Here is a 23,589-nt window from a genome sequence, read left to right as displayed (position 1 = left end):
GACATTCAAAATTGTAAATGCAGCATTGCCCTCAATTCCTATACATGCATACCAGACTAACTACCTCAAAATATGAGTGACACCCACAGCCACAGTACTTTAGTGGGAGTGTGAACAACTATCTGGTACTACCCACTTTTAAAACAAATAATATGGGTAAATTCTCCTTCTACAGCACTGCCACCCAGGCGTGGAATGCCCCGACCCATTCCCCCAAAAATGCAGATCACTTACATCTTTTAAAACGGCCCTGAAAATCCACCTTTCACAGGCCCAAGGGAGAGGAAATGATCCTTCCCTCTTCATTTTCTCCACACTACACTACATATTTTTTCCTGAAATTAAATAGTTTTTTCCTGAAATTAAATAGTTTTTTTGTTATTGATGATATTAAATAACAACAGTCCGTAGGGAATGAGGCATTACCCCAGGTGAAGGAGTTCAAGTATCTCGGCGTCTTGTCCACGAGTGAGTGGAGAATGGAGAAGGAGATCAGCTGGAGAATCGGAGTGGCAGGGGCAGTATTGCAGTCGCTGTACTGCACTGTTGTGACGAAAAGAGAGCTGAGCCAGAGGGCAAAGCTCTCTGTCTACCGAGCAATCTTCGTTCCTACTCTCACGTCATGAAGTGTGGGTCATGACCGAAAGAATAAGGTCATGAATACAAGCGGCCAAAATGAGTTTTCTTTGTCGGGTGGCTGGAATCTCCCTTAGAGATATGGTGAGTTCAGAGAGTCGCTGCTTCTTCGCCTGGAAAGGAGCCAGCTTAGGTGGTTCGGGCATCTGGTTAGGATGCCAGCCCGGGGTCTCCTCCCAGTGGGACGTGCCTCGAGGACCTCGAGGCACGTCCCACTGGGAGGAGACCCCGGGGCAGACCAAGGCGCAGATGAGCGTCTCGGGATCCCCCAGGAGGAAGTCACTAATGTTACTCTGGAGAGGGAAGTCTGGAGCTCTCTGGTGAGAAGATGGGTGGATGGATCGTATTGTTATTCTTCATGTCATGAATTGATTGCATAGGGCCTAAATGGAAACAAGACCACAAGGACTTTTTTTGGTGCTATCCATTGTGTGTGTTTGACTGTACTCTGTTGCTGTTTTTACATTTATCTAATAAACTATTCAATCAATCAATCAATATACCTTTGGTTTCTTTGAAGGCCAGCATCAGAGTTTTGTACTCTGTGCGGGCAGTAACCGACAGTCAAGGGAGGGAGCAGAGGAGAGACATGTGAGAATTTTGGCTGGTTGAAGACCAAGCGTGCTGCGGCATTCTGGATCAATTGGAGAGGCTTAGGTGCACATGCTGGTAGGCCAGTAAGGAAGGTAGCCTAAGGTACCATTAATTTTCAATGTTGTGCAATACACAATTTTGCATGTTGTTGTTCATTAAAATTATCATATTTGTCTTTTCAGTCGGCTAGTTATGTAAGACTCCTGAGAGGTAAAACAAATCCTAAAACAGGATTATTACATATGAGTTGCCATATTGTATTGTTTTGGGGTTTGTTCTTCTTCATCTGTGAGTTAAACTCTAACATTATGATAATCTATTTAAAGATAACCTTCACTGATCCTCTTGACTGTAAATCCTCTTGACTGTGAGTGCATTGATTGATGTATTGTACAGTAATGATAACACAGATACCACACAAGTTTCCCCAGTGACTGTAATTTGATTAAGTGAACCCCCATAAACAGCATCTGATTAAAATTCTCCATTTCACAGTGTAATGGGAGCCATGGAAGGGGAATGGGAACAGAGGATGGTGGGGGGGGGGGGGAGTGCAACTGTTCCAAATATGATGTACTGTTGATTTTCTATTCATTATACCGCTCATTAATGATATCCAAATAGCCTACATCGACATCAGGGGGTAAGGCCGCATTCCTCACATTATTAGATTTGGGTGGAAACATGAATGAGGGGGCTATAGTGAATCATGGTGTGTGTGTGTGATATGAAATGTCCAGTACCTCCCCAGTGCCTCCCCAAGTGCCACCCCAGTGTCTGCCCTACAGTGTCTGCCCAGTGCCTCCCCAGTGTCCGCCATGGTGCCTCCCCAGTGTCTGCCCAGTGGCTCCCCAGTACCTCCCCAGTGTCCCCTGAGTGCCTCCCCAGTGTCCCCCTGAGTGCCTCCCCAGTGTCTCCCCAGTGGCTGCAGTTTCTCCCCAGTGTCCCCTGAGTGCCTCCCCAGTGTCCCCCTGAGTGCCTCCCCAGTGCCTCCCCAATGTCTCCCCAGTGGCTGCAGTTTCTCCCCAGTGCCTCCCCAGTGTCCCCTCAGTGCTTCCCCAGTGCCTCCCCAGTGTCCCCCTGAGTGCCTCCCCAGTGCCTCCCCAGTGTCCCCCCAGTGCCTCCCCAGTGCCTCCCCAGTGTCCCCCTGAGTGCCTCCCCAGTGTCCCCCTGAGTGCCTGCCCAGTGTCTCCCCAGTGCCTCCCCAGTGTCCCCTGAGTGCCTCCCCAGTGCCTCCCCAGTGCCCAGCCGAGTGCCTCCCCAGTGCCTCCCCAGTGTCCCCCTGAGTGCCTCCCCAGTGCCTCCCCAGTGTCCCCCTGAGTGCCTCCCCAGTGTCTCCCCAGTGCCTCCCAGTGTCCCCTCAGTGCCTCCCCAGTGTCCTCAGTGCCTCCCCAGTGCCTCCCCAGTGTCCCCTCAGTGCCTTCCCAGTGTCCCCTCAGTGCCTCCCCAGTGCCTCCCCAGTGTCTCCCCTGAGTGCCTCCCCAGTGTCTCCCCAGTGCCTCCCCAGTGCCTGCCCAGTGTCCCCCCAGTGTCTCCAATAGCAATACAAGAGCAATAATACAAATTAATCTTAATTTATTAATCATATTAATTAATTATTGAATCAAATTAAATAATTCATCAAAATGTTCGACGCAAGAAGGCCCCCCTGCGGCCTGCGCCCAGCACCATGCCAAAGCTTTTTCCTGCAGGAAACACTGCTTGTGGTTGTAAATATATTATTATCTGTGTTGCGAGGATGAGGGGGTACCTGGAAAAATATCTACCCCAAAAGGGGTACCTGGTCCAAAAAAGTTTGGGAACCCCTGTACTAGAGCATGTCTGAAATAAATATCAGAGCTGGAATCGTCATGTAAATATGAAATAAATACTTAAACACGTATAGCTAGGTCTAATGTTAGAGTCCACAGAAGTGAACCTTTCAAGCCTGTTTTCTTAAAGGGATTGTGACATTAAAAAAAAGGTTTTGGAATTGTTTTTTAGGTTTTCTAATCTCAATTGCACCCAAAAAACATGAACTTTTAACATTCAGTAGATTTTCTGTGATCTGGGGTTTTCTGGCTCAAACAGGTGCTCTGATTTGCCGGCAGTAAGTGATGTAAGACCCTGCAAATCCCATATATGTCAATGGGATTTGCCAGCAGATGTCACTGTTTTCACTGTGTTGCCTGTTTTCATTGTAGCTCAAAAGGCTTCCAAACCCCAAAGAAAACTTCAGACCACAGAAAATCCACTGAATGTTCAAAGTTCAGGTTTTTTGGGTGTAATTGAGGTCATAAAACCTAAAAGAAAAAAGAAAAAGAAATGAAAATGAATGTCATAAAACCTTTAACTCGTTGTTTTCTACAAGACATTACTCTATAAGCCACATCTCCAAAACTGGTGGGTCAAACTGAACAACCAATATGTCATTTTGAAGCTATGATTCCCTACTTTCACGTGACATGGCCACAAATCAACACTTCCCCCTGAATGGATTTTTTTTTTTTTCCAGAATAGAAACAGTCCTCAACATAATGTCAGCGGCACCACATTTGTATTGGTGCATACCGCCACCACCGGAGATTGTTAAATCAAAGAAAATGAACTAAAGCAGCCACATGTCAAACCAAAACAGGAGTTAAGAGGTCTGTTAAGCCGTGGCCCCTGAGCATCTCTCTGCACAAACAGGTTAGGCGGGTTGCTGCCTCAAAGCCCAACAGCAATCAGAACAACTGCCTACAGATATTGCCTGCTGTGTCGGAGCACCACCCGGGTGGCTCTGCTCTTATACAGCCTATAGCTGTAAAGTCCTGACTGTTCATTTTAATCACAGACCGTACAGATAACCAAATAGACCCATAAGGGTCCATTTGATTAATAAGTCACGCATGCACGTGATTATAATGCTGTGTGCTGGGCATAAACAGACATCCAACAGGATTTTAAATGGCAGTTCCAATAAATATGATTTTTGGAGCTTGAACCAGGGTGTAGACTGCTTTTATTTTATTTTAGACCAGGATGGAGAATGACATAAACAGTGAAATGAATGCTCCAGGGCATATCAGGGTACAAAGAGGTGGCTCTCAGAGATGGCAGACAGTGAAGACATGGGGAGATGTAGCCCCATATGTGCCCTCTCCCTACGCTCATTCTGTAGCTCCGAGATGAGGTCACACACTGGGCCCCTCCCACCGCGTTTCAGAAACGGCGCAAGTTTCCGAAAACATAGTCTCTTATCCTTACCAGACCATTAATCCAAAACGTGTAGGGCCGATCCTGGTTTACACTAATTCAAACTTAGGACCGGCCCAGAAAATCCAAGTCGCCATTTGAACTGAGCCTTTACGTCCCGTCTTTTGTCAGTCGCTTCCATGTTTATCAAGGAAGTTGAAAAGCTTTAGCGCCTCCCCGGCGCCTCCCCTGGTCGAAAATTTCCAACTGACTTCAGTTCACTCGACATGCACGCGCACACGCACACTTCCTTGACAAACATGGAAGCGACTGACAAAAGACGGGACGTAAAGGCTCAGTTCAAATGGCGACTTGGATTTTTTGGGCCGGTCCTAAGTTTGAATTAGTGTAAACCTGGATCGGCCCTACACGTTTTGGATTAATGGTCTGGTAAGGATAAGAGACTATGTTTTCGGAAACTTGCGCCGTTTCTGAAACGCGGTGGGAGGGGCCCAGTGTGTGACCTCATCTCGGAGCTACAGAATGAGCGTAGGGAGAGGGCACATATGGGGCTAGGGGAGATGGATGTACTGTAATGCACTGATAGGACAGGATCTGGATGTTGAATGTCAGGGCTGTTTAGTGTAGACTGTAGAGACATCCTGATCCCTCCCTGCTTGCCCTGTGATGCCTTTACAGTTACTCTCATCACTCTCACAGCATCTGCAGACTTTCATGGTCTCTCTGTTTCTCATTCCCTTTCTGTCTGTTGTATTCTACCCCCACCTACAGTATCTCTCTTCTCCTTTCCTCCATTCAAATATCACACGTTGATACTTGATACCATGCATCCCTTCCATGCCGCACCCATTAAAACATTTCTATCCACCTTTCCAGTTAAATATCACTTACCAACTCCGCCGGCTTATCTTGCACCTTATTTCTGATATAGTGCCGTACATCCCTCGATCCTCTATCTTACTATAGCACTTTCTCATACACCCAATATGCTTTTGCTGTGTCTCTCTGTGTTGTATCTCTATAGTATGTGTGGTGTTCACTCTCCATTCCTACATGCTGCCACTCCTACATTGACTTCTAATTGTCGGAATGGTGGTATCCTTCATATTTGTAAACATCCCACCATGGTCAGTATCATGTCAGTATCATGGTCAGTATCATGGTCAGTATCATGTCAGTGTCATGGTCAGTATCATGTCAGTATCATGGCAGGTATCATGCCAGTGTCATGTCAGTATCATGGTCAGTGTCATGGTCAGTATCATGTCAGTGTCATGGTCAGTGTCAGTGTCATGTCAGTATCATGGTCAGTATCATGTCAGTGTCATGTCAGTATCATGGTCAGTGTCATGGTCAGTATCATGTCAGTGTCATGGTCAGTGTCATGTCAGTATCATGTCAGTGTCATGGTCAGTGTCATGGTCAGTATCATGTCAGTATCATGGTCAGTGTCATGTCAGTGTCATGGTCAGTGTCATGGTCAGTGTCATGTCAGTATCATGTCAGTGTCATGGTCAGTGTCATGGTCAGTGTCATGTCAGTATCATGTCAGTGTCATGGTCAGTATCATGTCAGTATCATGTCAGTATCATGGTCAGTGTCATGGTCAGTATCATGTCAGTGTCATGGTCAGTGTCATGTCAGTATCATGGTCAGTATCATGTCAGTGTCAAGGTCAGTGTCAAGGTCAGTGTCATGTCAGTATCATGGCTAAAATGTAATAAAAACTCAATCAGCTCATATATTATAAAGACATTATTGCATTATGAAGTTTTATTACAGTATGAGTCGCCTATGTGGAGGTTCTTAATGTAACACATTATTACATTATAGAAAAATCTATTAAGTTATGTGCCTGTCTTTTAATTAAATTATGAGCTGATTATTACATTATAAGTTGCTACACACCCCTTCAAAAATTGCCTTGAAAATACATTTAAGATTTGTGGACTGTCGGAATGGTGGGACTAAAATGTGTCGGAATGGGGGGATGTCGGAATGGCAACATGTCGGAATGGGGGCATGTCGGAATGGGGGGATGTCGGAATGGGGGGATGTCGGAATGGCAGCATGTAGGAATGGAGGGATGCACCCAGTATGTGTATCTGTGCATCAGAAAGTCACATACTTCAACACGTTGCCCCAGTTCCAAACAGAAAGAAAACAACAACAATAATTGATGTGGCTTCATTGAAACAGGCAACTATTCTCAAGCTACTATCAGCATCGCTTCCCAACCTTGCATTTTGACATGCTACAGTAGCTGTCAGCTACTGTAGCTACCTGGGGCCATGCCATCTTACAAAAGCCAATTAGTACGGCAACAAATGTTCCATCTGCAGTCTCTATACTCTGAGGTCTGTAGTGTAGCTAAACTACAGTATAGTAACACATTACAACTCATAGTAGTCATACCCCTCAAAAGTTTGCATAAACAGCCTTTCTGAAGTCATGCACGCCCTTCTCTTCAACAACAAGTCAGTCACTCAAACTTTTCCACATCTCCAAGATAATGAGGGTCAGCGATTGGATGATGTGTGATTCACTCCTCGAATCGCAGGCTGTCAAGCTGAGGAATTACAAATACAAAGAGGGAGAGGGAGAGTGAGAGAGAGAGCATCACTGCCACACAGCTGCCAAATGAGCCGATTACAACAGATAGAGACCAGTCGCTTAGTGTTTGCCATAAGCGATCCGTGGAAGCAAATCCTAGAAGACAGGAGACAGACTGAACGGAAAATGAACTCACACTGTTACAAGGGAGGTGTGGTTTTATCGACGATGCTTCTGGTTTTCAATTGAATGTGAATATATAGTGATTATAGATTGTTGAGAGCCAGGGCGGCCCGGCCCCGACTTCAGAAATAGCCCCGTGTGTCACAGCCAAACGGACCCACAAGCCGCCCCCGCCCCCTCCCTCCCATAGGAAACAGGAATGGAGCAGGGGAAAGAGCCATCGGCACCGAGGGGCATACAGAGGGAGACGAGGCGCGCAGGCTTCCCCACGTTATTCAACTCACGAGATGACCCGTGGGACCATGGACGGAGCAGTATATCGTCCACAGAGTGGGCCGAGATGGGCCTACGATGAAGGGATCAATAAATCATCTCCTCCAACTCATCCAGCATCGCTGGCGCTAGGGTTGGGTGACGATACGAATACATCGTCAATCGCGAATATACAAATCCAATCGCCGAATATTTTTATTAGGCGATTTCTCGGGACGATTTAGCCCAATTAACCTGTAAAGTGTGAGCAACATGTGAATCAATTTGGCCCAGCAAAGTAGTAACAGCGGCCGGGTGGAAATCACCTCCTCCCGTTATAATGTATGCTCCCACAGTCCCCGCACTCAGCAGCATCGGGCACCGGGGCACGGCACTTACGGCCTGGGAGCTGAGGGAGGCTGTAGCCTACATGTTGTTTAAGCTCCGGAGTCCAGACCCATGCAGTTTAATAATATACAGTCACAACAGAATGCACACTGCTGTCTCGTGTCTCATCACAATCCCAATGCCTCACCCGTGAAGTCGGGGGGAAATTAAAAAAACTGTCTACTAGTGTTAGTGTATAGGCTCGGGGATCATTCGTTAGCTTAGCGCTTAGCTTAGCGTGTAGCCCCTACTGGTGCTGCAACCCACTGATTGAACTTCAACTCCGCCTGTAATCTAAGTTATTTTTATTGACAACGTGAACAAACCCCGACACCAGCGTTGCAAAAATAGACAGTTCTACAAGCTCTCAACGCGTAGCGAACGGCACTGCAAAAACAGGCAGGACGCGATGCCTTGAGAGCTTGTAGATCAGCAGCAGCCAGCAGCCCGGCCGCAGCAGCTTGTGGGCTCCGCTGCTCCGCTCCGAGCCTCCGACGGACCGCCGGTGCGGGGAGTCAAGGGAGCAAGTTACCCTGGCTGCGCAGCTGCGCTGCAGTCTGCAGAAACAGACTGATCTACAAGCTCTCAACGTCTAGCGAACAGAGCTGCAAAAACAGGCGGAATGCGGCGCCTTGAGAGCTTGTAGATCTGGCTTTTTTTGCGACCTGCAGTGAGCTGTTCTCACTTTACTTTTATGACACGAATACATCGTTAATCGGCGAATATTGGTCAGACGATGGGCGGTTGAAAAAAATTGGCATATCGCCCAACCTTAGCTGGCGCCCCCACCGCTCCATCTTCTCACGCTGCGGTCGACCCTTCTGTGCAGACTGGATGGATTTATGTTGGTTAATGTGAAAATGTCATAGCAGCTGCCTGTGTTGTATGAGACAGGAAGTAGATGCATAGACGTGCACGGGCAAGGCAGTTAGAACTGACAGGAAGCCGTACAGAGAGAGAGAGATCAGAGATGTAACTGTAACTGTTAACCAAAATTATTAGTGCATTGCAGTAACGAGAACTCTGTCTTAAAGTATGATATCACGGTTCTAGGTTCTGCTCTATAAGGTGGTGGTCTATAAACTAAAGAGTTGTTGGTTTGTTTCATATTAATGTAATTCACAAAGATAGGTTGGTCACAAGTAATAATTAATTTTATTGTTGTACACTCATGACACAAAGAGCAATGGTACTTGTACTCTAAGGCAGTGTTTCCCAACCTTTTTTGTCCCAGGGAACACTTTTCATAGCCTAAAAATCTCGGGGAACACCTAGGGGGGGAAGGGGGGGTGTATATATATATATATAAAATATACATATATATTAAATATATATATATATATTATAGTAAATAAATAATCGCAGGACAGCTCTCTGCTGAGAATGTGACCTTAGGTCACATTCATACCAGAGAGCTTTGCTGCGATTAAAACGAATTCTGCTGCGCATTTTCAGAAAGTGCACTTCGTTTGGCATGTGTGAAGGCTCATTCGAATCCTAATGCGTATCAAAGAACCGCATTATACTCCGAGCAAAAACGGGGGTTTCGCTTCGCTTCAAATCGCACTTGATTACGATTCGGTGCAGGTGTGAATGCAATCCGCAGTAAATAAAGGAAATGAAGCAAACAATGTGGCGGGTGAGGAGCTGAACACAGTTGGAGACGGAGAAAGCATATTTTACGCAGCGCAAAGATGTCCCGTTACCGTGGATAGACGTGGTCGAATGAGGAGACTGAAGCCCTGGTCGAAATGAGGACGAGTACATTAATCAATTGCTTAAGAAAGAAGAACACTGCAGTGCAGTGTGTAATAGTATTATAGCCAGAATATTCTGTCTGTCTGTGCGTGCCGTAAACATGGAGTGCTGTCACTGTGTGGGGACTAGTGGGGACTGGAACTTTCATCTCAATAAACTGTAAACATTTTGCGCTGCTGTCTGTTATCAGTGCGCTCAGCGCTGTGCCTCCATGCCAAAAAGAACAGTGTGTGGCACTGTGGCTGCGTGCGTATAGTGAGAGAGAGAGGGGGGGGGGGTCCAGTCCCAGACGGCACGACACATGCACGTTATGAGTATAATTTTATCACAATAGATTTCACTGTGTTGTAGGCTGTGTTGTAGGCTAGGTTTATGAATGGAACACATTGATAAAGGTCCCCCCTGCTGCGTTTCCAATTGCTACGGATGACAGTGTGAAGGCAAACCGCAGCAAATTAAATATGCAAGAATCCCCAAATCTCCGCCCATACGCATGAGTCTACCGAAGTATTAGGTGAGAATGTGACCTTAGTGTGCAGTGGTTACTGTGGTTCTCATTTTTATTTCAAGGAGCCCCATAACTCTGAGAGTGTACAAATTGGAACCATTTGTACACTCTCAGAGTTACACACCCATATACGGGGCCATGTGGAACCAATTCAATGACACTTTGAGACTCACTGGTGTAGCAAAGTGTTTCCAGTGAGCTAACATGCACAATAGCAGCACCCAGCTGCATATTATAGCTCATTGTTAAGGTCAGCTCATTGTTAAGATCAGCACACAGGTACACATTTTAAGGTAAAAAAAAAACAACCTGTTTGATATTCCTATAGGTCTCCTCTGACAGAAAATGAATAATGCATAATACACATCAGTGTACTGCTCATTTTGATTTGGTTCCATATAAACAGAACTATAGTTCTCTGAAGGTCTCTCCTGTGGAGAGAGCGGGAATAGAGAGTGGGGAGAGTGGAGAGAAACGGATGAGAGTGGTACGGACATGACAGAGAACTCTGTAGTGGAGATGGAGAGACGGTAGCTGGACTGAAACCTTTTGGGGTTTGGCTCTGGGCTTCTGACTGTCACGGATGGATGCACTATATATAGTGTCTTCCTTTCCAAAATTCCACAACAAAGGGAAACCATCTTCTTTCACGAAAGAGTAAAACAATTGGTGTGCACTGTGTATATGTGAATTATCAGAGGTCCAATGACAATATACCTATACAAAAGACAGCATAGATGTCCAGAAAAACATACACATAAAAGCTGGCCCATTTATGCCTTTGAACAATCTGTGCTCTCCGACAACATAGTTCTCCAATCTCAAATGCACAAATATGAGCTCTCAGCTCTCACAAAAAAATCCCTTCACTCATTTTAGCACCCATTGTTTCAAGTCCTGACTTTGAACAATCTGTGCTGTCCGACAAGATAGTTCTCCAATCTCAAATGCACAAATATGAGCTCTCAGCTCTCACAAAAAAATCCCTTCACTAATTTTAGCACCCCTTGTTTCAAGTCCTGACTTTGAACAATCTGTGCTGTCCGACAAGATAGTTCTCCTATCTCTAATGCACAAATATGAGCTCTCGCACCTGGCCCTCAGCTCTCACAAAAAATCCCTTCACTCGTTTTAGCTTGTTTCAACTCCAAATTACAAGTGAATGTTAACAGCAAACTGAGCATTCCCACTATATTGTTTTCTCCCAATGAATTATGACTGTGGACAATAAAACTAGCAGATCATAGCAGGGGAGTTGCAAGGTTTTTAGGCCAGGCATTTTTATTTGCAAACACAGATGCACAGATAACTGCATTTTCCTATGATGATAACAGCATTTTCCTATGATGATTTATAGTCATCATCATCATCATCATCATCATCATCATCAAGAAAAACACAGAATCAGAAATGTCCTTACAGATACCAGTGAAGGTCTTTTTTTCGTAATTTTTATTTGTATTACAGTATTTTCCCCTGCGTACTCTGCAGTAACAACCCCAATTATGTTGACTTGGTCCTGGGATCTAAGGTGAGACAGGAGCAGATAACTGCTATATCCCTCCAGGCCAGAAAGCTACTGTCTGTCATGTGAACACAAACTCAGCTTCTTCCAAGCAGTAATTAGTGCCGTCTTCAAGGAGTTGTAATTCAACTAAAGCCTATGATATTACTGTCTATTTCATTCTGGGGTTTGTAAGGGCCCTATATCTTACACCACCCCTTACGCCTTACACCTAAACTTTTACTATTTTGAAAATGATGAATTTATATAGCGCCTTTATCCAAGGCGCTTTACATAGATTGTGCATCAATTCACCCATTCACACACACATTCAGCGATGGCGGCAGAAACCATGTAAGGCACCAACCAGCACATCAGGAGCAATTTGGGGTTCAGTGTCTTGCTCAAGTACACTTCGACACTAACTCTGGGTTATCCTGGGTTCGAACAGGCAACCTTGCGGTTACCATCCAGCCACTCTACCCCGGTGGCTCAAAAAACATTTTCAAATGTTCAACTTGTAAAGATGATTTTAAAATGGCAATGGTAACAACCGAGGAGGTACTTAAAAAACTGAGTGCCCTCCAACCCCACAAGGCCACTGGCCATGACAATATTCCCTCCAAATTTCTCAGAGACTCAGCCTTTTCCATAGCTCCAGTCATCACCCACATAGTTAACCTCTCCATCAAACAGGGACAGGTCCCCCAAGATTTTAAACTGGCCAAAGTAACCCCCTTGTACAAAAAAGGGAGTAAATTAGAACCCGGCAACTACCGCCCTATTTCTATTCTAAGCTCCATCTCGAAAGTGATGGAAAAAATAGTCTATGAACAGGTTGAAAAGTATCTTGCCACTAATAAATTGCTGTACGAGTTCCAATCTGGCTTCAGAACATCCCACTCCACTGACACATGCCTCCTCTATTTGAGCGATCACATCAAACACGAGGTGGATGCTGGAAAATACTGCGGCATGGTCATGCTGGACCTCCAAAAGGCTTTTGACACCGTGAACCACTCCATACTGGTTAACAAGCTTAAAGCTATTGGTTTTGATAGCACATCAGTGAGCTGGATGCAATCCTACCTGGAGGGGAGAGAACAGATGGTGGAGGTGAACGGAACACTGTCCCCTCCCCTCCCAGTGAGCTGTGGTGTCCCACAAGGAAGCATACTAGGGCCTTTACTGTTCCTAATTTATGTTAACGACATGACTTCAGCTTGTGACTGCAACTTGTTCCTGTTCGCAGATGACTCAGCACTGCTGGTCTCGGACAGGAACAAACTGCAGGTTGAAAAGACCCTCAGCTCTGAACTCGGTAGAATCTGCACCTGGCTCGCTGATAACAAACTATCCTTACACCTGGGAAAAACTGAATCCATCCTCTTCGGATCAAATAGTAAACTCAGCAAGGCAGATGGCTTCTTGGTTAGAGTGGGTGACAATATTATCACACGAAAAGATCAAATTACCTACCTAGGTTCCATCCTGGAGGCTAATCTTTCCGGTGATAAAATGGCCACCAACGTAATCAAAAAAGTCAATCAAAGAACAAGATTCCTTTACAGGATCTCCTCACTGGTCAGCAAAAACACCTTGAAGACCTTAACAGGAGCCCTCGTACAAGGTTTCTTTGACTATGCATCCACCTCTTGGTACCACAGCACCTCAAAGGCCCTTAAAACAAGGCTCCAGACCTCCCAAAACAAACTGGTCAGGCTCCTACTTGGCCTCACCCCCCGAACCCACCTCACCCCTGCCCACTTTGACAGGCTGGGATGGCTTAGGGTCGTCGACAGAGTACAGCATCTTGCAATGGGTCTGGTCCACAAGATTCGATACACCACCAAGATACCCATGTACCTGTCTAAATACTTCCTTAATGTAAACGAAGTCCACACCCACAACACCAGAGGGAGTGCAACAAACCATGTACAACCCAGATTCGGCACAAACAAGGGACTAAATTCTTTTCGCTCCTATGCCACCAAAATGTGGAACGCCCTACCAACAGTCATTAAGACATGTGAATCCCTTGACTCCTTCAAAACCGCTCTCAAAGGGCACCTACGGATGGCTGCAATTCGAAACTGGCCTCTGTAAAATCTGAATCCCCCCCACCCCATTTCCCTCACTGTATATTGTATATTGTATATTTTCCCAGTGCTTGTATATTTTCCCTTTTTTGCTTCCCATATGATGAATTCCTGTTCTGTTCTTTAGCTACATAGAAATGTCTATTTGTATGTCTCTAAATGGTTGTATGTCTTTAAATGTTTTGATGAATTGAACAATGTGGACCCTGTTGTAAACAAGTGTAATGCTTAATTGGGTCGTCCACTCACAGTTGACAGTCTTTGTATTGAGTTTGTGCTTAAAATGTACTGTAAATTCTACAAACTGTTAATAAATATTTCAATCAATCAATCAATCAACTATAGCCAATCTATACACAGTGTGAGCTTGTAGATCTGCTATTTGAACTATTTTAAAAGGTTTCAAAATAGGCAAGATATAGCCCTTAATCCCTCTTTGGGTCCACATTTCCCAAGTCACTGATGGCCCAAGTCACTGATGGCTCAGATGTAGGTTTACTGTAACTTATTTTCAGCAATAGGCATGTCTGACGTTCCTTGCGTTTGCACAGTAAATAATAGATAGCCTACAATGCCCTACATGAACTGAATCGCAGGTGTTGTGGACCCATATTAACATTGCATTGTAGTCTATCTGAGAGGCAGGGATATGTGTCATGTGTTTATTACTGGCACCCTACAAGGGGGAAATCATGCACACTCTGTGTGTGTGTGTGTGTGTGTGTGTGTGTGTGTGTGTGTGTGTGTGTGTGTGTGTGTGTGTGTGTGTGTGTGTGTGTGTGTGTGTGCACATTCAGCTGTGCGTCTCTATAAAAGAAGGCATGAGCGGCCACTTATGCAATCCATAATCAAGTTGAAGATGGCTTGGTGATGCTCCTATAATTATTATGATGGAATGTGAGTGCTCTCAAAACAGAGACAGGTTCCTGAGAAGATTAAGTCTGCCAATGGGAGACTCCCACGTAGTTTATTAGGTTTGGCGTGCAGACAGTGTGCTGCAGGCCGCTGGGCGGTTAAATTCAATTCATTATACAGTCCCTCTGACAGGGGAGGCAACCGGCACAATGCTGGCAGACTGCTGCAGTCAGTTGATAGAACGATAAAAAGGTGCTTCATCATACGGTATACGGTGCCTGGAATTCACACATGCAGTAGGCTAGCGTAGATGTACGACACATGTGTGCAGGCACATTGTGTGTGTGTGTGTGTGTGTGTGTGTGTGTGTGTGTGTGTGTGTGTGTGTGTGTGTGTGTGTGTGTGTGTGTGTGTGTGTGTGTGTGTGTGTGTGTGTGTGCGCGCATGTGCGCGCGTGCGTCAAGAGTACATGCTTTAATATCATGACAGATTCTCACTGACATATTTCATTATTTTATACATTCATTACCTTGAACACAATCCATATAGAGTTGACTGTGTCCACTCTACAACGGGTTTTTACAAAAGCCCGAGGCTGGCCACTTAGCCCAAGGACAGATGTTAATGATAAGAGATGTATAGGGCTGCAGGCTGCATGCTCTCCAAATCACCTCAAAGACGATAACAAAACTGCATCAAATTGAGTCATTTTTATAGAGAACAATTAAGTCGATCCCGGGGCTCCTCGGATCATGTCAAGCAGAAAAATAATTGAGGTAATCATGAAGCAAACGAGTTTGATAACTCCCAGGTCACGCAACAAATTAATAATTCATTTTCCCATTATAACAGTTTGTGTTTAGTCTATTTCATGCTCGCGATTGTGGCAACCGAAGATGTTAACACTGTTAAAGTGTTTTACAATGGGTTTAATTTTCATCAAGCACACACTCGAGCACAATATCACAAACACTTATATTAGTCTTCCCGAACCAGCTGTTAAATGTGGTTTTCCCCGTTAACTTTAAATACTTATTTGTCAATGCAACCTGTTAGGATCTCTATCCATGGTTCTGAACTGCGAAGTGAGAACGGGAGCTGTTCTTTCAGCACCACACAGCGGACCAATGAACCTGTGCAGACTTAACAGAGCTGCACAATCTTAATCACTTTAACATAATTAGCTCATTTGCCAAACAGGAAAGATAATGTCTGTTCAAAACATAATGAAACTCGATATAGGCTTGGTCATACTCACACAAAAACTCCGAAGAGCAGAACTCGGATGCCAATCTCCAAAGCCAGTGCTCTCATGTTTTTCCTGCGGTCAGGGGGCGGAATATTCATGGTTCTCCGTGCTCGACACAACCAGTGAAGTTGAATAAACAAGGTAAGCGGTCAGTTCCAAGTCCTGTTCACTTTGTAATCCACCGTGCAAGTGACCGTCACCTGAAGCGGATTCTTCTCACGCCGTCGCCCCTTCTTCGCCCGTTCGTTCGTCCGCCGCGGCTCGGTTTCGCTCAACCCCAGGGCGACTTTGTTTATCGCAGCCTCATGGTGCTGCTGACAGATTATTTTTTTCTTCAGTTTCTCCCTTAATCAAAGTTACCTTCACCCGCTGCTTTAATTAGACTATACTCGTTTGGACTCCAATCAGGGGGGGCAGTGGAGCATGCTGCTGCGTATATACCACCACAAGACGACGTCCCACAAGGAATCACAGACCTGTGCGTTGTTTAGTAGCGTGGAAGTGAAGCAGCACGCACGGCGAGGAGAGAAAGATGCCGAGCGTGTCCGTGTGAGAGTGAGAGTGGGCCTGCCTGAATTCTCTCTCTCTCTCTCTCTCTCTCTCTCTCTCTCTCTCTCTCTCTCTCTCTCTCTCTCTCTCTCTCTCTCTCTCTCTCTCTCTCTCTCTCTCTCTCTCTCTCTCTCTCTCGCTCCCACGCTCCAGTTTGAGAACAATTTGTCTGTCTTAGTGTCTTGACTTTTTATTTTGTATAAAAGGACAATTTTGTTCTTTTCAATGATGATGAGTGTTAATTATTTTTCATTTGCTGCTTATTTTCGTTTTTTTGATTTTAGCTATTTTTGTCAGGGGGGGCGGGGGCATTCGATATTACGGGATACTGGGGGGAGGGGTGCCATATAGGCCTACATGTGTCGTAGGCTCAATGTCAATTTGTCACCTCACCCTGCACACATGCAATAGATCCCGTCATCTTTTGTGGCCAGATGTAATTGCTTGGGGTCTAGTAGGACTATAGTAAATAATAAAAAATAAATCACCATAAAACTTCGTTAAAAAAATACATATTTACCCCTATGTTCGAATGCCCGCGCCCCCTGTCAAAAGTAGCTATAATCGCTAAAATGAAAGAAAACCAACGACTCATACACTCATCTTTTACTTTCTCTAATAACATGAAACATGAAAAAAAACTAAGTTGTCCTTTAATGTCTAGAATGCTGTGTAGCCAATCGCCTTGATCACTGCATACACAATTACACATACATGTATAGGCCTATATGTTTGAGGGGCACCAGCCCCTCCCTCCTATATATTCAGCTATTAGTGTAGAGAATTTACGCCACTAGACCTGTACGTGCAGCCCGTGGGCCACCGGTCTACTTGAGAACGATGCAACTTGGGAAACTAATAATACCCGTTGTCAACTTGTGATAGCACCCGTTTTAATTATCTTTTGTGCCCATACTGTATATGTATATATGCAATATCCATATAGCACATTTTAACTGTCTGTAACATGGAGATCTCTGTATCTGTCTGCAATGGGGATCTCTGTATCTGTCTGCCTGTGTCTAAAGAGTGCAAACTGACTGTGAAAAGTGGACTGGTTAAGTAATCAATTGGCAGGTGTGGGGTTGCCATGGCAATCATTTGGCTGAGGCAGAGGCTGGAAATTGCACAGGTGAGAGCACTTGAGCTAATCTCGCCCCTCCTGGAATTAGGCCCACTGGCAGAGCCTGCCCAGAGCCTTTTGTGGTGTTTGTGGTCAACCAAATTTGAAGTCGTGGGGCAAATGGTTCTTGAATTACGTGCATTACAACCGCACACACACACACACACACACACACACACACACACACACACACACACACAGACAGAGACGTGGCTCATTTATAGTTAGATGAGCAAATCGGTATTATCGTCCTACACAAAGATTACATTCTTCCCCAAGGTTAAATTGTGTCTGAGCAACCGTGGGTCTGACTGACTCCACACCGGGCACTGCACTCCCTGTGGGGGTGTGGAATGCGTGTATCGAATTTGAAGTCGGTGGGGCGAACGGTTCTTGAGTTACGTGCATTACACACGTACGTGCATACAGACAGAGACGCATCACCATGCGTGGCCGCAGCCCCTAAACGCACCCGAGAGACTGTATCAGTCAAAACGTCGATATGGGCATTAGTCTGAACACTCAGCTTGACCCATATGATATTGCATTACTGTGTAACTGTGTAACACTGTCTGGCTCCACCACAGTTCTCACTGTTGTTGGCTCTTTCCCAATGTCCAATCAGAGCCGTTTCACAGAGCCGGTGCCTGGGGTCCAATAGATGCAGCCAGACAGTGATAAAGGAGCACGGGACTGGAGCGGACCTGCAGGCTGTGAGAGAAACCTGGCTCGCACTTCACAGACACACATGCATATTTCATGCCCTCTATAAAACTGGCTTCCTCCTTGCATTAACTGCCTGGCCTGCCCTGCCTGCCTGGCCTAAGGATGGTGTGGAATCTGTCAGATGTTGAAAGCCCTGACCCAAAATGTTTTCTACAAGGCCTTCCATGGGTCACACTAATAGACGTGACTTGAATGGCACACGATTGTTAATAATAATAAAAATTATAAAACTTTATTTGTATAGCACCTTTCATGACATGAAATGCAGCTCAAAGTGCTTTACAGAGCAATGGAGAAAGAAAGAAAAGAAAAGCAAGGCATAAAACATAACAAATAATAGCAGTAATGCAATACAGTGAGGACATGAATAACAAAAAATCAATTAAAGATCAATTAAAAGCAAGAGTGGGTCTTGAGCTGTGCTTTACAAATGTCTACAGAGGCTTCCTGCCGAAGGTACAGTGGGAGTTTGTTCCACGATGTCGGCCCGTAGAAGAAAAAAGCTGCTTCACTGTATTCTTTAGTTGCAATTCTTCAGGCCAGCAGTGGAAGACCTTGGAGATTTGGGACATATTTAGGCAGGCAGTCATGTAGGTAGGAAGGTGCGAGACCATTGAGAGCTTTATAAACGAGTAAAATAATTTTAAAATCAATCCTAAAAACAACCGGAAGCCAATGCAGTGAGTCTAAAACTGGAGTAATATGTTCAGTTAGGCGTTCTAATCATACTATAATTGAGCGAATGTCTGTCTGAATGAATGTCTGTCTGTCAGAAACACCACCTTATCTCCTCATTGCCTGCACCAATCACTCCCACTTTTCACACAGGCATTGACCATAATAATATGGAGGTCTTAACGAAGCCATTTTTCCAATAAGATTAATAATGAATTTATTAGTGAATAAAAACCCGTTTATTTGTCCGTGGTCTATCTCCGACCGAGCCACACTATTAGCACACATCTCTCCATGCCAAAATAAATCTGCACGCTCCCACAATCCAGCTAGGCTACTTTTTACCGACGCTACTGTCATATTTACTGTACAGATATTGTTTTTACATCACCACACGATCATGGAGAATTGTAACTTGAAGAATTGTGTGCCTGTGGAGGGGGTGTGGGACGCATGATTCGATAGGTCACCGTTTGTAGTGTGACGTAGGAAGCGAAACCCAGCCCCGTCGGAGCATCTGTTCTGTATACGTGTTGGATGTGAATGACCAGCGACACACAGCCAGGACTGCAGCCGCTCCGAGGACACTGTTTCTGGGCTTATGATCAGTGACACACAGCCAGGACTGCAGCCGCTCCGAGGACACTGTTTCTGGGCTTATGATCAGCGACACACAGCCAGGACTGCAGCCGCTCCGCCGCTATATATAAATACACCATTTACACTGTCCGCCCCCTCCTCAACCACCTCCTTCGCCGTGCATTACACATGGGCTACATGCACGCTCAAAGCCTGGACACTGACAACGACAGCTTACAGCCCTGCGCGCACCCAGCGTGGCTGCGTGACACACTGAACAGCACGATCACAACGGAATGCTTATCTGTCGGGGTCTCGGGGTGGCCAAATGGAGACGTTTGGAGAAGACAGATCCCGTGCCGTCGGAACAACACAATGACAAAATACATACAGACAGATGCAATGACAACGACACGTTCCTAAATCACACAAAACATCTAATTCTTATCCTGATTATATAAAGAACAAACTACAACTTGCTTTGAAGCCCAAAAAGCCAACCTCCGCGTTCACCGTTTAATAGCTTATATCTCCACGGGCAGCAGACGGTGAGCGGTTAGGGACCGTCTACAAAGTGCAACACCGACCTTGAAAATATTCAATAACTTCCATTTATAGGCAGAATATCACCACCATATTTACATCACACATCAATGGTGTACTTATGATTGTACTACAGCATTTAATTAGCCTATACTTTAGTGCCCAACCCAACTTCCCAAGACCATCTGTAAACAATCCCCCCCCCCCCCTATCAGTAATGTGATCTATTACATCACACACTGAACATGATTTGCTGTTTGCATATATTCAGAACGGGTAAGGACTAGTGTGTATAGTTCATCAATTCTGCATGATGCATTGGTTTTAAGATGATGAATGTGCAGTGGTGGAAAGTAACTATGATGATGATGATTGTTTATTTTCATGTCATGCACACCTTGTGCCCAACCATCATGGGTTTATAAGACACCATTTCACAATTGCAATTACAGCATATTTTATATTACATAATCTATGCATTTACAGCATGTTAACATTACATAATTCATTATATTACAACTCAGATTTAGAGTACTCTGTCTTCTTTAAGTTCTTTCCTAAGCTTGACAGATAAAGTCTGTTTGGCAAAAGTCCCTTTGGCAAAACATATCTCCATTTTTACATAGTCTTTTCAATCTAGGAAATCCCCACATATAGAAGACATTTTATTAGTCATTATGTCATCGTATTTAGAGCAATAAAACAAAAAGTGAATTTTGTTTTCAATTTCATCTAGATCACAGAACTATGTACATTTACTGAAATACTGTATAATTTTGAGGTATATTTGTACTTGACTTGAGTAATTTCAATTTCCAATACTTTTACTTCTACTCCACTATATCTCAGACACAAATATTGTACTTTTACTCCACTAACATTATTTGAAAACATTAGTGTACTATAATGACTTTATAGATTTTGATTGTTATTACAAAACATAGCCTACAGTACCCACTTCAGCCCTATACATTTAGACCATTTAAAAATAGCCGATCTATAAGCTCACAATGTGTCGCGAAAGGATTTGTACACATCTGAAAATTTGAAATGGGACATTCTGCATAATTAACTTTTCATACCAGTACATTTTTATGTCAATACTTTTGTACTTTTTCTCAAGTATATTTTGAATTCCGGACTTTTACTCGTAACGGAGCACTTCTGCATTGCAGTATTGTATTGGTACTTTTACTTAAGTAAAACAACTGAGTACAGTTTTTATCCACCACTGTGAATGTGATAAGTCAAGTGTGACTGGGAAAGAAGCACATGCATCTCCACATGGCCAGTGTCCAGAGAAGCACTATGTTGAACCGCTCTTTTTACTGTCATTACATTATTATTTTTAATTTTGTTACCTTACTTCAAATGCTGTATATAGGCCAAAGAAATTGCATTAGTAATGTGATGTTTTTATTTGTCCCAATACCCTCCCTCCTACATTATATATTAAAAGTTTTCCTTCATGGATTTAGTGGAACATATACTGTACATTTTAGGTCAAAAGTTGGGGTACCATTAACAACCTATAAGACAACATTTTCAAAATGTCATTATGCTTTAAGTAGCATGTGACACGCCACATGCTACACATAATGACATAATGACAAGGCTCATGGGTAAAAGTAATAAATCAATAAAGAAAAAAGCTATACACAATGCCTGTCTAATTAGTAGCTAAATACTACTCGATACTCAATAAAATAACTACAATGACTGCATTAGAACTAACAAGTACTTTTATATAGAGGAGTGATGTCGTACTATTCCAAATTTACAATTTGGTTGGAGACTGGAGATTACTTTTTGTTACCCCACCCAACCAGATTTTGGACCCATTGAATCAGGTTCCATGTTCCGGGCTAGTGTCGTTCACTGATTGGAGACTGGAGATGACGTCAGGTTTTTTTGTTACGCTGATTGGCTGAAGGGATTGTCTGTCAACACTGTAGTCCCGTAACCAACCGTGCACTATAGGATCCAGACTCCACACAAAATGAATGGAAATGTGATTTCAAAGGGCTAGTGGTTAACCAGGCTACGACATTCCTTGATGTCGCTTTTTTTATGTAGTCAAGAGTGGATCGAGCAAATCAGATAATTGACTCATTGGAAGACCTAAAGAGGTCCTTTGACGAATGACTGTGAGCAGTGGAGAAAATGCAGATGGTGCAGGAGGGAAGAATGAACTTCGGAGCTTCGTTGCAGGCATATAGCCATTTACAGCTTTGAGATAGTTTTATCATGCTTTTTACTCTAACGTGAATTAACGTAGGTCACACAAACTGTTTCTTCCTTCAGGAAGCATACATGCTCTCGGAATGTTTTTGTATGAAATCGGTCAGGGACATCCTTCGGGGAGCCAGAAGCTTAACAGCAAGCGTCATGGCAATCCAGCAGTTATCAAGATATCTAATTTAGGAAAATGTTGGCCTGATATAGCTACGTATAGAGGAATGATCACTGAGTCACTAACATCAGTAGGGGTCGTCCTCTGGGGATATGATGACACGTAGCAAATCTTCTGTTAATCCAGACAGTGTTTGGGACCATAATCGTGGAGGGATGGATGGATGTGCGTGTAGGCAGACTGACCCTGCCGCTAGTGGGTTCCTGATTGCCCCCACAAATATACAGTATGCAGTGGTGTAAAGTAACTAAGTACATTTACTTACATTTACTAACTAAGTACTGTACTTAAGTACAATTTTGACGAATTTGTACTTTACTTGAGTGTTGCCAATTTCCAATACTTTTACTTCTACTCCACTACATCTCAGAGCCAACATTTTTGCTTTTACTCCACTACAATTATTTGAAAACTTTAGTTAATTTGGAGATTTAAATTTTGATTAGAAAACATACATTAAACACTTCAACCCTATATACATTTCGGCCATTTGAAAATTGGTGATCTACAAACTCACAATGCGTTGCGATGTGACACATGTGGGCTTGTAGATTCACATTTTGTACTTGTGAAATGTGACACTCTGCAATATGAGTACTTTTACTTTTAGTACTTTAAGTACAGTTTGATGCCGATACTTTTGTACTTTTGTACTTTTACTTGAGTACATTTTTAATATGGGACTTTTACTTGGAACGGAGTACATCGACATTGCAGTATTTATACTTTTACTTAAGTAAAACATTTGTCCACCTCTTTTTCCACCACTGACAGTATGTAGGTTGGAAGAGTTTCCACGGATCTCATGACTCATCGTCTTACAGAAGCAGGTTGCTATTATACTGCCTGAGATACAATATAAGCTATTTTGGGCCTAACACACTCATCATTTTTCCACGCATAGGTTATGCATCAAGGGAAAACATCAGTTTATATTAATGTTGTTACTGTCTGTGGAGTCTTTTTGTTTGTATTTATTTTTTATTAGTTTTTTCCCGCTGACTGACCTACATAGAAACCTGTCTATTTGTCTGCCTCAATGTGACACTAATGCGTGCTTAAATTTATTGTATCTCCATTTGTGGTGCGCTTCTAACTAGTGCTGCCAGAATTGGCCAAAAATGACATTCGAATATTCCTTTTAAAAACACCACATGGATTCAAACGAATTTCGAATGATTTAGAATGTCAAATGTATATGGTTTTAATATGAATATGATATGAAT

The 23,589-nt window shown here is 43.9% G+C and overlaps 2 protein-coding genes across 2 annotated transcripts in view; both read right to left on the bottom strand.

Moving 5' to 3' along the window:
- Positions 1-15,853, bottom strand: part of plpp4 (phospholipid phosphatase 4) — a gene marked incomplete at both ends in the record, with an annotated part of 88,957 nt that extends 73,104 nt beyond the window's left edge. Inside the window, one exon of the mRNA XM_083774914.1 lies at positions 15,765-15,853. Coding sequence (XP_083631040.1) covers positions 15,765-15,853 — 89 coding nt within the window. The remainder of the gene's footprint in view (positions 1-15,764) is intronic.
- Positions 1-23,589, bottom strand: part of vsir (V-set immunoregulatory receptor) — a 445,816-nt gene that overhangs the window by 110,396 nt on the left and 311,831 nt on the right. The gene's annotated exons all lie outside the window — the stretch shown is intronic.

The sequence above is a fragment of the Protomyctophum parallelum genome (genome assembly GCF_964188405.1).
Source record: "Protomyctophum parallelum genome assembly, chromosome: 10".
Classification (NCBI taxonomy): Eukaryota; Metazoa; Chordata; class Actinopteri; order Myctophiformes; family Myctophidae; genus Protomyctophum; species Protomyctophum parallelum.
The sequence above is the reverse complement of the archived record's forward strand: the minus strand, read 5'-3'. Positions and strand labels throughout refer to the sequence as shown.